At 46.0% G+C, this 13555-nt stretch overlaps 1 protein-coding gene across 4 annotated transcripts in view; it reads right to left on the reverse strand.

The window, feature by feature from the left end:
* Positions 1 to 540: 540 nt before the first annotated feature.
* Positions 541 to 13555, reverse strand: part of NHSL1 (NHS like 1) — a 262524-nt gene continuing 249509 nt past the window's right edge. For all 4 annotated transcript variants that reach the window (XM_055535747.1, XM_055535748.1, XM_055535746.1 and 1 more), the window contains exons 6-8: positions 8288 to 11422; positions 7638 to 7770; positions 541 to 3317 (exon numbers count right to left, since the gene is read on the reverse strand). In XM_055535747.1, coding sequence (XP_055391722.1) covers positions 2582 to 3317; positions 7638 to 7770; positions 8288 to 11422 — 4004 coding nt within the window. In that variant the 3' untranslated portion in view covers positions 541 to 2581. The remainder of the gene's footprint in view (positions 3318 to 7637; positions 7771 to 8287; positions 11423 to 13555) is intronic.

Raw genomic sequence — 13555 nt, forward strand, 5'->3', positions numbered from 1 at the left:
CTCCCAACTCTCAGAAAAACAAGGGGGAAATAGCTTAGCCAGGGTGGTGGTGGAGGCTTTCAAGTCTGGGGTATAAGGAAGAGTCAACAAGTCTGCCTTCACTGAGTTTTTAAATACAATGTGTTCATTAACAGTAGCCAGTCCCACAGAGGAAATCAAGTAGCAAACCTGAAGATGCCTGTTCTGGGACCAGTCTAGACTCTTGTCTCCCTATATTTCATCCATGCTGTGCAAAGCTCTAGCATCTCTCCACATGTCACATGACCCGAACTCTCAGTCAACACATTATTGGGATTTTATTCAAAAGTTCACAAGACATCACTTAAGAGTTGCTTTTCCCACTGTCCTTTTAGATGACACCATCCACCGTGTCTGTGATGTTCTCTCTCTTCTCTGTTAGGTCCTCACCTCCCACGGGCATTTTCTGGTCCTCACTGCTGCTCTGTATCCAGCAAAGCACTCAGCAGTTTGGTACAAGAAGACCTAACTCATCATTCAAAAATGCATGTACAAACAACAAGAACAAAAAAGGTTCAAATATTTACTTTACAATTGTTTTATTCAAAGCGAATGAAAAAACCTAGTATATTTTTCCTTTACAAATGGGATTAAAAAAAAGTTTTATCATTAGTTTCGAGGGTACTTATCTTACCTTCAACATAAATGATTTATATATTAAATTTGTTTTCTGATAGCCAAGTACATTTTAATCTTTTTTAGGTAGCTATGAGACAATTTCATATCCGAGAGCCAATGTCATTTTTCTGAAATTGAGGATAAAAGATTCTTGTGCCCAATGTAGAATACACTTGCTCCAAGTGGTAGACAGTCCTTTTGCTCTTGGCCAAGTATCAGGTTTTGATATCTGGTGGTGTGAAAAGACGTGTTTTGCTTTCTTCAGAGAATAGGAGTCTCAATTCTTTAGATTTATTTTTGTTTCAAAGATGCATCTGAAATGGGTTTGTCACGCTTTAGAGTGTAAACCTTGCGATGACTGGGCCTGTGCAGTCCAGCTTTTACATGATACTGTCACACAAAAAAGATGGTAATCGGCAACCTCACTGTCTTTAGGCCAATGATCTCAGTACGCTCATCTGAGGTCCTTCTGATGAAGAACACAAGACTCTGATTTTATTGAACCAACAAATAAAGAAGTTTATGTACATGACAGTTGGGAGGAAGTGGTCACAAGAATATCACATAAAAATAAATACTTTACACACTTTTCTTCCACATCTAAAAGTGTTAAAATTCTAACCAGAGAAGATTAGAAGGTAATTAGCCAAATTCAATTATTTATAAAAAATATAAAAACACACAAACCAAATGATGCAAAAAATCTTTTTAATCTAAAAACTCATTGCTCGGGGCTAATTAGGAGCCAAGCCCTGCCAATGCTTATCAGTTTATTTGACCAAAAAGAGCTAGTCAGCATTTTCTTCCAAGTAAGATAGTATATAATAGATTTTGATAAACCTTTCTAAGTGAGGACATGATACTGCAGGCAGTTCAAGGAAAAATAGCATTAACTTTTTCTTTGGTGTAACCAAAAGTTAGCAAATGTTGACATTTCAAGTGATAAGAAATTACCAAATGGAAGTTTAAACTCTGGTGTAAAAAAAAACAAAGAAAAGAAAACAGTTGTAAAAGGAAAGGCTCCACCCACAGTTCTGTAGTGCAAGTTTTAAAGTTTAATTCTGAAAAATAATTTTATTGAATAAGCAGGAACCAAATTCCAGCAGTGTATCACTTATTCCTCTCCCCTACTCTCATCTCCATTACCCTCTCTGCATGGGCCCCTGTCATTCCTGTTCTCCAAGGAGGTCTCAGCTGCTACTCAGGGAGGCAAGGCATTTGAAAATGACCCACATTCCTTCCAACCAGGCTAGGAGTGGTGTCTCCGCTGCACAGCAGCAGACCCTGAGTTACAGCATTGCCATGTCCACACGTCTGTCGTTTTTACAAAAAAGGAAGTACCTGAACCAATTAGTCGCTTAGCCCTTTTCCAACTTTCGGGGGTAACCACAACCCACTCGCCTGGAAAGCCCATACCCCCATGTGCTCAGAACCAGCAAACCTACCCCCTCTTTCCTAGAAGTAATGGTTCTCTCCCTGGAACTAATTTCCATAAACATGATACTTTTAAAGCAATTACCACCTAGCCCAGAAGGCTCCATTACTCTACCTAGCTTAACAGCTCTCTCCTATTTCTGTACATGCTGGTGGTGGTGGTGGTGGTGGTGGTGGGGTGTGTGTGTGTGTGTGTGTTTAATGTAAAAAGTGTTCTGAATGCACACACACATGCACATCCTTCCACACACACCCAGCATTTAGAAAAAAAAAAAAAAATCTTCCCCAGGAAGCACTTTCAGAAGTTAAGCTTCTACTTGCGTTTAAGCCACAGGGCAAGTGCCACGTGAGTCCTCAATAGCCCTTCCCCTCCGCGGCGAGGCTGGCAGTGCCCGGGCCCACAGCACAGATGCTGAGCGGGATCACGGGACAAGGCAGGGCAGGGGACCTGTCAGGCTTCCTACAGCCATGTGCTGCACATCTCCCCACATCACCTGGGAGCTTCTTGCCCCTAACTCTTATCCCCGGCGAGACCGCCTCGAGGTTCTGAAGGGCCCCTGCCCTCTGCGCTGGGCAGCCCCACTGCCGGACCAGGAGCCTGGGCCCCCAGCGGGGCAGCGGGTCCCCCGGCACAGAGCAGGCCGCCCTCATCCACACCACCCCCTGCCAGTCCATCCAGCGAACACCCCCTTGTAGCACCCGGGGCCCGAAGAGCCGTGCTGTCTATGGGCTCCGTGGCTTCCCCTTCGCCCTCCGAGATGACGGTCATGGGGCTGCTCTGGATCCGGTTCCGCACGCTGTACCTGCTGCTGGCGGCAGAAGGCGGCGTTCGACTGCGGCCGTACCTGGGGCCGGAGAAGGACAGGCTCCGAGGCATCAAGCCTTCGGTCTTGGCCCACTCCTCCTGTGCCCTCCTGTTCTTGCTCGGGGAGCAGTTTGATGGGCTCTCGGGCGTGTCTGGCGATGGCTCCGACCTTGACCTCTGGAATCTAGGGTCTGTGTTTTTGAGCATCTCTGCTGCTGACATGCGGGCGCTGGTATCCGAGCGACTCCCCTTTTTCAGCAGCAGAGCTTTGAAGTTGTCACTGCTGGTGCTGCTCTTCCGGACGCTTCTCTGAATGGACCCCACTTGCTTCTGGGAGGCCAGGCTGGGGGCGGCACCAGTAGGTGTCACTGGTGGGGAGGGAGAATGGTTTCGGGAGTGATCATCCTCTGAATCTTTACGGCCAAGGACTTTCCTCTTAGACCTGAGATTTAATAACATTAAGATGAAGGTTAACTCCCGGTGGACCACTGGATGTGGGCCACACACCACCCTGCTTCTCTTACTGATATTCAGGCCACCATCTATTATTTTCACTATGGAAAGTTCCAAACATCCAGGCAAAAAGAATAGTTCATTGTATTACTATGTGTGTCCATGACCCAGTTATGATAATTATTAACTTATGGTCACTGTGATTTCATTTCCACACTCACTGGATTATTTTGAAATAAATCGCAAACATCATATTATCTTACTTTGGATAGGATCATTTCCAAAGTTTTTCATAATTGCCATTTCTTATTTAACTCTTTTACATGAGACTGATATTGGGGTTGACCTTCCTTTCTTTCTGCTCTTCCATTTCTCGTTTGATGCTGGCACCTGAATGGCCTAGTAGATAAGCCAACTCCTAGAATATCCCACACACTGAGACAGGCCCCCCCACCTCAGATTCTAGGACAACGCTAACTTTACATTCACAGTCATTCTAGAGTTTGATATAAAACCAGTTTTCCTTAGCTCTTACTGGACCATATGTCAACTCCTAGAAATCCAACTTTCCAGAAAACAGGAATGAACCTTCCACACTAGATCCTATTTCCTGACTGACATCCTCTGACTGATCCAGAGAATGTGAAGAATGGGGTAGAGAGTGAAAGAGGAGGGACCTTCAGGGAGAGTAAAATTGTCCGGGGATAGTTCTTGTCCTGTCTCTAAGACCCTCCCTGCTCAATGTGTTTTCTGCTGAGAGTGAATTACAGGAAATGAAGCAGATGATCCAAGTGGCCCTTGCTGGTGTCTTCATAACCACCACTCAGTGTGGGATGAATCACTCAGCTAAGTGCAGGTTGAGCTTGCTTTAAGAAAACAGTGTATTTTAAAAATATGTGGTTATACCTCTTCTTCTGCTATAAAATCCTAGAACATGCAACGGACAAAGGTTGAAAGAATACTATCTGAAATATAGAGATTAAGAGTTAAATCTGAGTAACTTTTAACTATGTAATCCTGGACCAGTAATTCATCTATTTATAAGTTTTTCGTACTTGTAAAATGCAGGTGATGATACCAGCCTCACAGGTTTGTGAGGATTCAGTGAGATAAAGGATCTCTGGAGTCATATAGACCTGGCTTTACCCACTGGGAAAGCTTCCTTGCTTTGTGACCTGGGGCAAGTTTCTGATCCTGTTTCCTATCTGGAAAAGGGGGAATAACAGTAGATAGCTCATAGCTTATCAGTCGCGATAAATGCAGTTACAGCCTTAAAGTGTCAGGCATAGAGTAGGTGCCTAACAAACCTTTCAGTGTCATTTAGGGAAATGTAATTCTCCCTTCCTGCTATCAGCTCAGGCTTCAGTGATGTTTTCACATGTCCTGCACAGCCAGGCATAGGGGAGGATAGGCCTGTGATGGCTGCTCTGGGCTAGGTGCTTCCAGGATCCTCTCTGTGCTTCTGGCCAACAAGAAGCTACCAAAATGAAAGATCAGAAGTGGTGAAAATCCAATTAAGAGGCTGAATGGGGTGACCAGAGGTGACATCATGCCAGCTCCTTTGGGATGGCACTAACTGGCCTATGAAACTTAGGTTCCATGGTCCTCTCCACGGTGAGCAAGAGCAGTGCTTTAGAGTAAGTTACTGACCCACTGACAAAACCCATGGAAACAATAACATCCCAGGATTTCAGAACTAGAAAACAATTAGATGGATTGGTCCAGCCAGAAAAAGTAATCAATGTCCAGAGGGTGAAGTCACACAGCTTAATACAAGAAGTAGAATTTGATGGACTATCTTTTCACAAAGAGCACATGACCTCACAATTTATTCTGGTTTCTTCCCAAAGACATCTCTGCTCATCTGATTCTTGCAGGTATTGGTTTTAGGATAATTTTTTTGTTGGGCTTTTAAATGGAGAGGGTGTTCTGAGATCCATATAATAAGCCATAGCTATGTTTGATTAAATCTACAATTAAAGGCCTTTTAATTGTAGATTCAGAATGAAGAGAAGATGGGAATTTATAAAAGTATCATTGTTTCTTAAGAGCAACTGCCCCCCAAAATGACAATTAAATCTAAATATAGGAATTCTTGGCATATTATGTATGCTATGTATGTATGTGTACACACACACACACACACACACACACACTGTGTGTGTATTTCTAAGGAAGATGGCTATTTAAAACATGCTTAAACAGTTAACACTGGCTTAAAAACTAATTACTTCAATAAATATAAAAACTTCACACTTCAAGTGGTGGTGTTCTACATTTTCCATCTGGCTTTAAATCTGAAGTGAATTAATTTGCATTACAAAATTTGAAAGCTGTGTTTCAATTTAGATATTCTTTATTTTAAATTATTAGCTTAGCTACTGAAGGATATAAAATAAAGCCCTAAAACTCAAAGACTTTAGATGACTTCCTATTATGTGTGCTAATATATTATCTATCTATCTACTAAAAATGAGCCTGTATCCTTGCTTTCACTCTGCACACCACACCCTATTCAGTCTTTACTTCTATCATGTGTACATGGAACACCACAGACTGGCCAATTTCTGCATCTGCAGTAGATATAACTCCCTAGTAGGAGAAACCACAATTTTTTTTAGTGCCTTAAGAGGGTTGCCAAAATAAAATGTAGAAGATATTTTTCACATATTTTTAGGAAAAGTATGTAGTAATTTGGTCCCACAACAGTTGGGTTTGTCCCTGAGACTAAGTATTTAGTACACAGAGCAACCAGCAACACATCTTCTCAGTGGATGCTATTTTAAACATATATATATATATATATGTCTGCATATTTGGCAACCCAGTGCATCCCATACCAAATGGAAGATGTCAGGCCTTGGAAGAATTTCCTAACAGTTCAATTCCAATTGGTTCCATTTAATTCAGAAAACAATCATGGGGAGCTTATTAGATGTCCAGAATGCTTCTGGTTAGAAACATCTGTGTAAATCTCTACAAATGTCATTGAAGTTGGTTTCAAAGGATGTGGAATTTTTCATTTCCCCTGTTTGCAGGAATAATTTGATAACTAGCTACTTTTTAAAATTTCTAATGACAAGAGACCAGTCAGGCAATGTGACAGAGGCAGCGTTTAGGGTCTATCAGGACATTATACCAACACTGGAACCAAAAGTAAAGAACACAATTCTTGATTCATCAGCTTGGCTGTTTGGCCCCCCACCCCCATGCCCCGGGCCAAGTTAGATGTTCACACCGTGCACGAGGACTCTCAGGTAGGGGACGGCACATCCTGTGCTTTCCACCTCGTGTGATCACAGCCACTTCAGTTAGAGTCCACGAACCGGGAAAACACTCCTGACACAGGTTACTCACACAGAGAATCAAATGATTTTACAGATGTTTAGTTTCAGGAGGAAGAAAGGGGACCTTGGTTCAGGGAGATATAAGGCCTTGGCAGCACAGGGGCATTCATAAGTGTTATCTGAAAATACTGTGGTAAAGAATTCTAGGAGAAAGCAAAGGTTTTATACAGCATACAGTTTAAAGTACTTACACAAATACAATCTTATTAATTTTTACGATGACACTGTTGTGAGAGAATTCAACTGCTTATAGCCAGAAAAATTAGGCAACAAATAAAACTATAGTGCTAAACCACTCTTTAAGGTGATCGCAGGTAAAAAGCACAACAGTTCAGGCAGTTACTCTGAAAAATTTACTCCACATTTTTTAAAAACCCAATAATTTCTGATGCCAGCAGATGGCACCAGCAGTATACAATAATAAATTTAAATTCCTTTTGCTCCTGCTTAAAAAAGATGTATTCTTTTATTGAAACATTTCAGTAGCCAAAGAAGTTACACTATAAAAATCTAGTTTTTCTGTAAAATGAAAATAATAAAAGCAATAAAACAAACCACTTAGGAAAGAAGTCCTGTAGAGCTAGTCTGTGCATGTTAAGTCCACAGAACACAGCATCCCTCATCCTAGACCGGATCACTGGCTACTCTAACCCAACTCTTGTAAACATTCGGTCAAATATAGTGACGGTGCATTTCCTGCTAGCAAGAGGAAAGCCAGCCAAATATCATCACGCTGACACTCGGTCCCCCACATCATCATAAAAATCAGTGGAACAAAGTAAAACAGAAATTGGAGTTAAGGGAAATAAAAATATAGAAACAAACTAAAAAATCAACAGTCAAGTTAATGAAGTCCAGTTAGGTGAGAGTAAGAACCTCAAGAAAGAAAAACACACTGAGAACCGATTTGGAAAGGGGGACTTATAAAGTAGATTCAAAAAAGAGGAAGGAGTTTTGGATACCTGTGAATAGCTGCAAAAAGGTCTTCTGTGGTCCTGGGTCTACTGGGGGTCATCACCTCATCACCCCCGTCGTCCTTAAGGAAGTCACAGGTCTCTGAGGAAGAAGTGGCTGTCTCAGCCTCCGGCACCCCAGCTATGGAGAAGCAAGCAGGCAGACACAAGATGCATGAATGACTTGAATTTCAGTCTTTAGCCAAGCTCCCAAATATGCTTCTCTGCCATTCCTGACAACGTGAAAATCCCAGGGAGAGGCAGCAGGGTCTGTTGTCTGATTTATCACAAAGATGGGGCAATGACACAAGCATGCCAGTCAAAGCTCAGGCTTTTCTGTTAAAAGTCTAGATAAAAGGGAATCTCTCTTAAATTTTGCTGTAACATTTATTTGCCGCTCTCTGGGGGGGATTACTCAGTTATTTAATACTCAATCTGCTGCCCACCACCCCACCCCTTCTATTTTCTGCCCTTCTATGAGCTCTACCCTTAGATCTGGATATTAAAAAAAAAAAAAAATCATAGAAATGCCAAGTTGGTAACCTAAGCGCGAGGCGGCACAGGGAGCCCACATGCAGCCGGCTACAACCTGAGCATGCACCAGCCCTACTCGCCTCAGCTGCAAACGGTCTAGGGGAACAAGAGAAAATCGGACTCACGCCCTGGGTCCTGCGGAGGCAGGCAGCGCTCCACACCGTTCCTGGCACCCGGCTCCTCCGCAGGGGCTGGCACCATGGGGACATTGGCTTCCACTCTGCCCGGGGACTCGGATCCTGCAGCTCCTCCCACAAGAACCACCGAGCTGCCAGAGTCGGTGTCATCAGAACCAGCCCCTGCTGCACCCCTCTCTCGTGCCTCTCCGCTCGTGGGGCTGGGAGATGCCACGCTCACGTTCTCTGCGGGCTCCGCCGTGAAATCCCTCTGCGGAGGTGACACCACGAGGAACAGTTTGGGCTTCTTGGAAATGGGGGGCGGCTTCCTGCTGGGCGACGGGCCGAGGGGCGGGGTGGTACCCGCTCCGGCCTCCGCCTCCCCGGCCGGGCTATGGCTCCGGAGGCCATGCTCGGCTGCACTGTCCTGGTGACCCTGAGTCGAGCTCTTGGCAGGAGTCGGGAGCAAGCTCGTCGCGGAGGCAGGCTGGCTTTCACTCTCCATTTCATGTATGCTATTTCGGGATTTCAGGAAAGCAGATGGCTTTAAATGATACTGGGAAACAACCGGAGTTCGTTTTTCCTGAGATGCCTGTTCCTGTGAGGGGGCTACCTCGGTTCCTGAGTTCTTCTTCACCGGCCTCAACTGCACCATTTGCAACGCTTCGGTGGTGATCAGGGGCATGGGGAGTCTGCTGCCCTCCTCCTTGATGGAAGGCTGTCTGCAGGCCTCCCGGGAGGGCTCTGGCTGGCCAGGTTTCTTGAAAGAAGGCCTGGCATCTTTCATCAATTTGGGGTCAAGCGGTGGGGCAGGCGGGGGCACTGAGGGGGTTAAGGCAGGTGGCGGAGGTGGCAGGGAGTCAGATGAATCCAGAAAAGGGGCGCTCAGCGCTGTAGGGGGCGGAGGAAAGCAGGCGTCGGTGGGGGCACAGAAGGGAGTGAGCACTTCTGGTGGCGGAGGGGGGAAGGGGGGAGAGCGAGGCAGAGGTGAGCCCTCGGAGAAATCTGCCAGAGGCGGCGGGGGAGGGAGGAAAGGAGACTTGTCAGTGGGACAAGGGGCTGGAGGATAAGCGTGAGGACCAGCCGCGAGCGGAGACACCAGCACTGAATCCAGCTTCTTCACCGTCCCGCTTCCTTCAGTGGAAGTATTCGAGGAAAGAGACGTGGAGGAGGAAGAGACGGATACTGAAGATACAAGAGACGACTTCCTTTCTGGCACCTTGGGTTTGGGCTTCCCCTTCCCATTGGCTGGTGACATTGATTTTAAGAACACAGGCACAGGGGTGAGAGCGGTGGGCGTGTTCGACTGACTGGAATACCCACTGGATGGAGAAGTGACTCTGTGCGACTTCTCCGGCGATGTGATCTTTGGTTTGACGGCGCCACCGGGCACTGGGGGTACTGCAGCCCGGGACCCCTCCAGGACATGGCGGCCCGGCCCACTTCCAGGTGATGCTGCGCTGCCGGCCGGACCGGCCCTGCCTGTGTTCCCCTGATCTTCCTGCACTCCCGTGTAGTCAATGTAGTAACCCCACGGGTCTGTGTACTCGGACTTGACGCTGCTCGTGTCGCTCTGTGCCGGCGTGAGCCCGCACACGGAGTAGACGTTGGGGGCCGTGGCGGAGGTTAGGCTGCTGCCGGCGCTCACAGTGCTCTGGCTGCGGGAGCGAGGCAGCCACGGTTCTTCGAAATCACTGCAGGGGCTCTGGGAGGGCGAGCTGCCGCCCTTGCCCGGGAGGTTCAGCTGCAGCGAGTGCTGGAGAGAGGCGATCAGGCTCTCGTTCAGCACCTGCCCGTTCGACTGAACGTTCTTCTTGGGAACCCTGCGCAGAGAGTCCGTCCGAGAGGGTGGCAGGGGAGGCTTCTTGGCTTTCTTCAAAGAAATGCTTCGCGCGAGGGATTTGTCTTGGCAATTGGACCGGTCCCCTTGGTGTCTCTGAGCTCTTCCATCAAAAACATTGACCACGCTGTGCCTAGGGTTCCCAAAGCCATCGTTACTATTGCACACATCCCCAGGTCTGTGTCCAGGGTCGGGGTGCAGAGTAGGGGAGTAGCCATCGTGGTCCTCTGAATACACAGACCTGGTATCATCCTTGTTAGAGGTCTGGTCCAAACTGCAGCTGCTCGTGTTGCTTACAGGAGTGGAGTAACCAGGAGCTGCCAAATGTGGCTTCAGTGGGGATGCCCGCCCACTACCTGAGGCACCATATTCCCAGGGCTCCACGCTACCACCCTGGCCCCGGCTGCTTGAATAACTGGACTCACTCTTGTTGTCCACATCCTGGGGGTGGGCTGGGATGCTAAGGTTATTTCTACAGTTATAGGCCATGGCCTGGGACCCATTCTCCCGATTTGCTGGTGTATTTAGAGAGACTTCGGAGTCACAGAGGGACAGCAGTGTGGTTGCACTGGACGAATGACCATCTTTCTGCCTGGAGAGGAGGTGGTCTCTGGATCTGACCTTTGAGTATGAAGATGAGCTGGTAATTTTACTGTCCAGCTGCCCTGAGCTCTGAGCAGTGTGAATCACAATGATCTCTGAAGAGGAGGAGAGCGTGGCATTTGGGATGATGCTGGTGGAGTAGCTCGTGTGAGGAGACACCACACACGCAGGGCTGGTTACGTTTTCACCCTCAAAGTGCCTCAGCTCCTGAGATTTGGGCCTCAACAGTGTTCCCATCCTCGGGGCAGTTCCTAGATGCCCAAAGTCTTCATCTACTTGTGGGTGACCCTGCTGGTAGGGGAAAGCACCGCCCAGGTCTTCCGCAGGGCCCAGGGCGCCCAGCAGTGGCTCCAGGGACTGAACATTTGCCCTTGCTCCAGACCGGGGAAGGCTGTGAAAACCGGTGTCGCTGTTGAGGCGGGAAGGGAACACGACCCCGGCAGAGTCGCTCAGCACTGACATGTTCCCAGAGGAGCCTGAGAAGTGACTCATCTGAGCAGCAATGCCTTGCCCCTTCTGGGCTCTGATTCTTCTCATTGAAGGTGGTACGACCTTCACTTCCTCAGTCTGACAGCTGGAATCCCTGGTTTCTGAGCGCTGTCCCGTAGATCGATAGCTGTCGAGCCTTCCGAGTGTAGAGTAGTGGTCTGGGGTGTATGCTGAGTGACCACCAACATCATCTTGGCCAGTGGCTCCCGAAGCTGGAGAGAAAGCATAAAGAAGCTCATTACCTAAAAATAAAAATCAATATCTGAGTGCATCACCTTGATCTCTCACCCTCTTCTGATTCTGTGGTGTTGTACTTAAAAGAAAAAAAATTTTTTTTTCTATTTGGCCTAGCTTCTTTTTTCCTATAAGCACCTAGGTGACAGTTTAAGTAGTTACTGATGGCCCCCCAGATGAAGACCTGTATTATAAATTTCACATACTTCTTTTCATATATACCTCATAGCCTCCTATAGATTAAGTGCTGCATATGGAATTCTCAGGTACTCCCTTCGAGAACAAAGCTGAGGACTCCTTGGAAGGTTTCCTTTTTACATAATCTCTTTTTGGTAAAGGTAAGACTCTCACCCATCCAGTGACTGTACAGAGCAGAGCATCCATCTAGCAGTGACAGTCTTTCTCAAAGACAGATGAATGTAGCAGCTCAACAAAAGGGCTACAGAGGTATCATTTAGGAGGGATATCGGTATAAAACAGTGTTAATTACATTAATTTTTATGTCAGAAGGAAGTCCTAAGAAAAAGAAAAAAATGATTTACAGGCCCATCTGTGTTTCAAACATTTCATTATCCATCTTAAGCCATTATCATCTGTCTGTTAGTGACATTCAAAATTCAGTAGCAATCTGTTGTGTTCTGGGGAGGGAAAAAGCAGCAGGAACCGATCCAGTGAACATTTCCTCCAATTAGGATTATTCATTTCTTGGAGCTTTACAACCAAACAGAAAGAATAGTATGTTTAAAAGAAGAAGAAGAAGAGGAAGAAGCAGCAGCAACAGCAGCACGAGGCAGGGTTTACAGTAAAGAGAGGGAGGGAAATGGATGAAAAAAATCCTTACACGTAGGTAAAGATCTCAAGCTACCTAGGAGAGAAGAGAAGCTTAAAATAAAATCATGAAGCCAAGAACTTACTCAAAGTGTATAGAGAAAAAAAAAAATCCATGCATAGCAATCATTAGGACCAATTAAATCTTGAAAAATAGTAGTGAAACCATAATTCTTTCTAGGTTGTTATTATCCAACAAGGGCCCACAAGCATCACTGTTCACCGTAAGGACACTGGTGATGATGGGATTCCCGAGATCTCCCTCCCTACCCCGCTTATACTAGCCTTCATATTTGGACAGCATAGCCCATCCAAACAGCAAAGCACCAGGCTAAAATGGCGGCAATGGTCTTGAATCAACTGCACAGGAGAAGCCACCCGGCAATGAAGGTTCCCAAGCGTAAAGCTATTTCCTTCACTGTGATGACAGAGAATCATTTTTGTGCTCGTATCTTTGGCAAAGAAAATCTATTCCCCCCACCCACCCTCTGCCAAGTACACCTACTGCACACTTGCACTACACGTGTGCATGTGACGCTCTCCCTCAGAAAAAGGGGAAGTGGGCAAAAGGGTGGGAACAGAAGAAAAATCCACTTTAAGCAAAGAAAAATAAAAGGTGCAAATATTTGCAGTCTAGTATTTTAGAGTGTGTGCAATGCTAAGTCGCTTCAGTCATGTCCGACTCTTCATGACCCTATGGACTGTAGCCTGCCAGGCTCCTCTCTCCATGGTATTCTCCAGGCAAGAATACTGGAGGGGGCTGCTATGCCCTCTTCCAGGGGATCTTCCCAACCCAGGGATCGAACCCAGTTCTCTTACATCTCCTGCAATGGCAAGGGGGTTCTTTACCACTAGCACCACCTGGGAAGTCCTTTTAGAAGGTGGAGGGTTGACTTGGAGGACTGGATCAGTTTGCACCAGTTCAATCCAAACATTCAGCACACCTTATTTCATTCTGATATGGATTTTCATATCTTTTTCTTTCAAATTTGTACTAGCTTTTACATGAGGTCAGTGGTAGATTTTTAAATGTCTTTCAAGGTCGTAAACAAAATCCTGATTCTTTCAGGTAACAATGTTGCATGTGAATTCTACGCTTCTGAAAATGGGACTATAGCCATTTCTTCACCACTTACAGTTCAAAACAATTTTTAAATCAAATGTTTTTCTAAAGACCTCTAAAATATATATACAAAACAACTCATATATTATTTATTATAGGGACCACTGAAATTCTATTCCTGAAACAGATCCTTCAATATTTTCACAGTACAAAAAGTGTG

The sequence above is a fragment of the Bubalus kerabau genome, chromosome 9 (genome assembly GCF_029407905.1).
Source record: "Bubalus kerabau isolate K-KA32 ecotype Philippines breed swamp buffalo chromosome 9, PCC_UOA_SB_1v2, whole genome shotgun sequence".
NCBI classification, from domain to species: domain Eukaryota; kingdom Metazoa; phylum Chordata; class Mammalia; order Artiodactyla; family Bovidae; genus Bubalus; species Bubalus kerabau.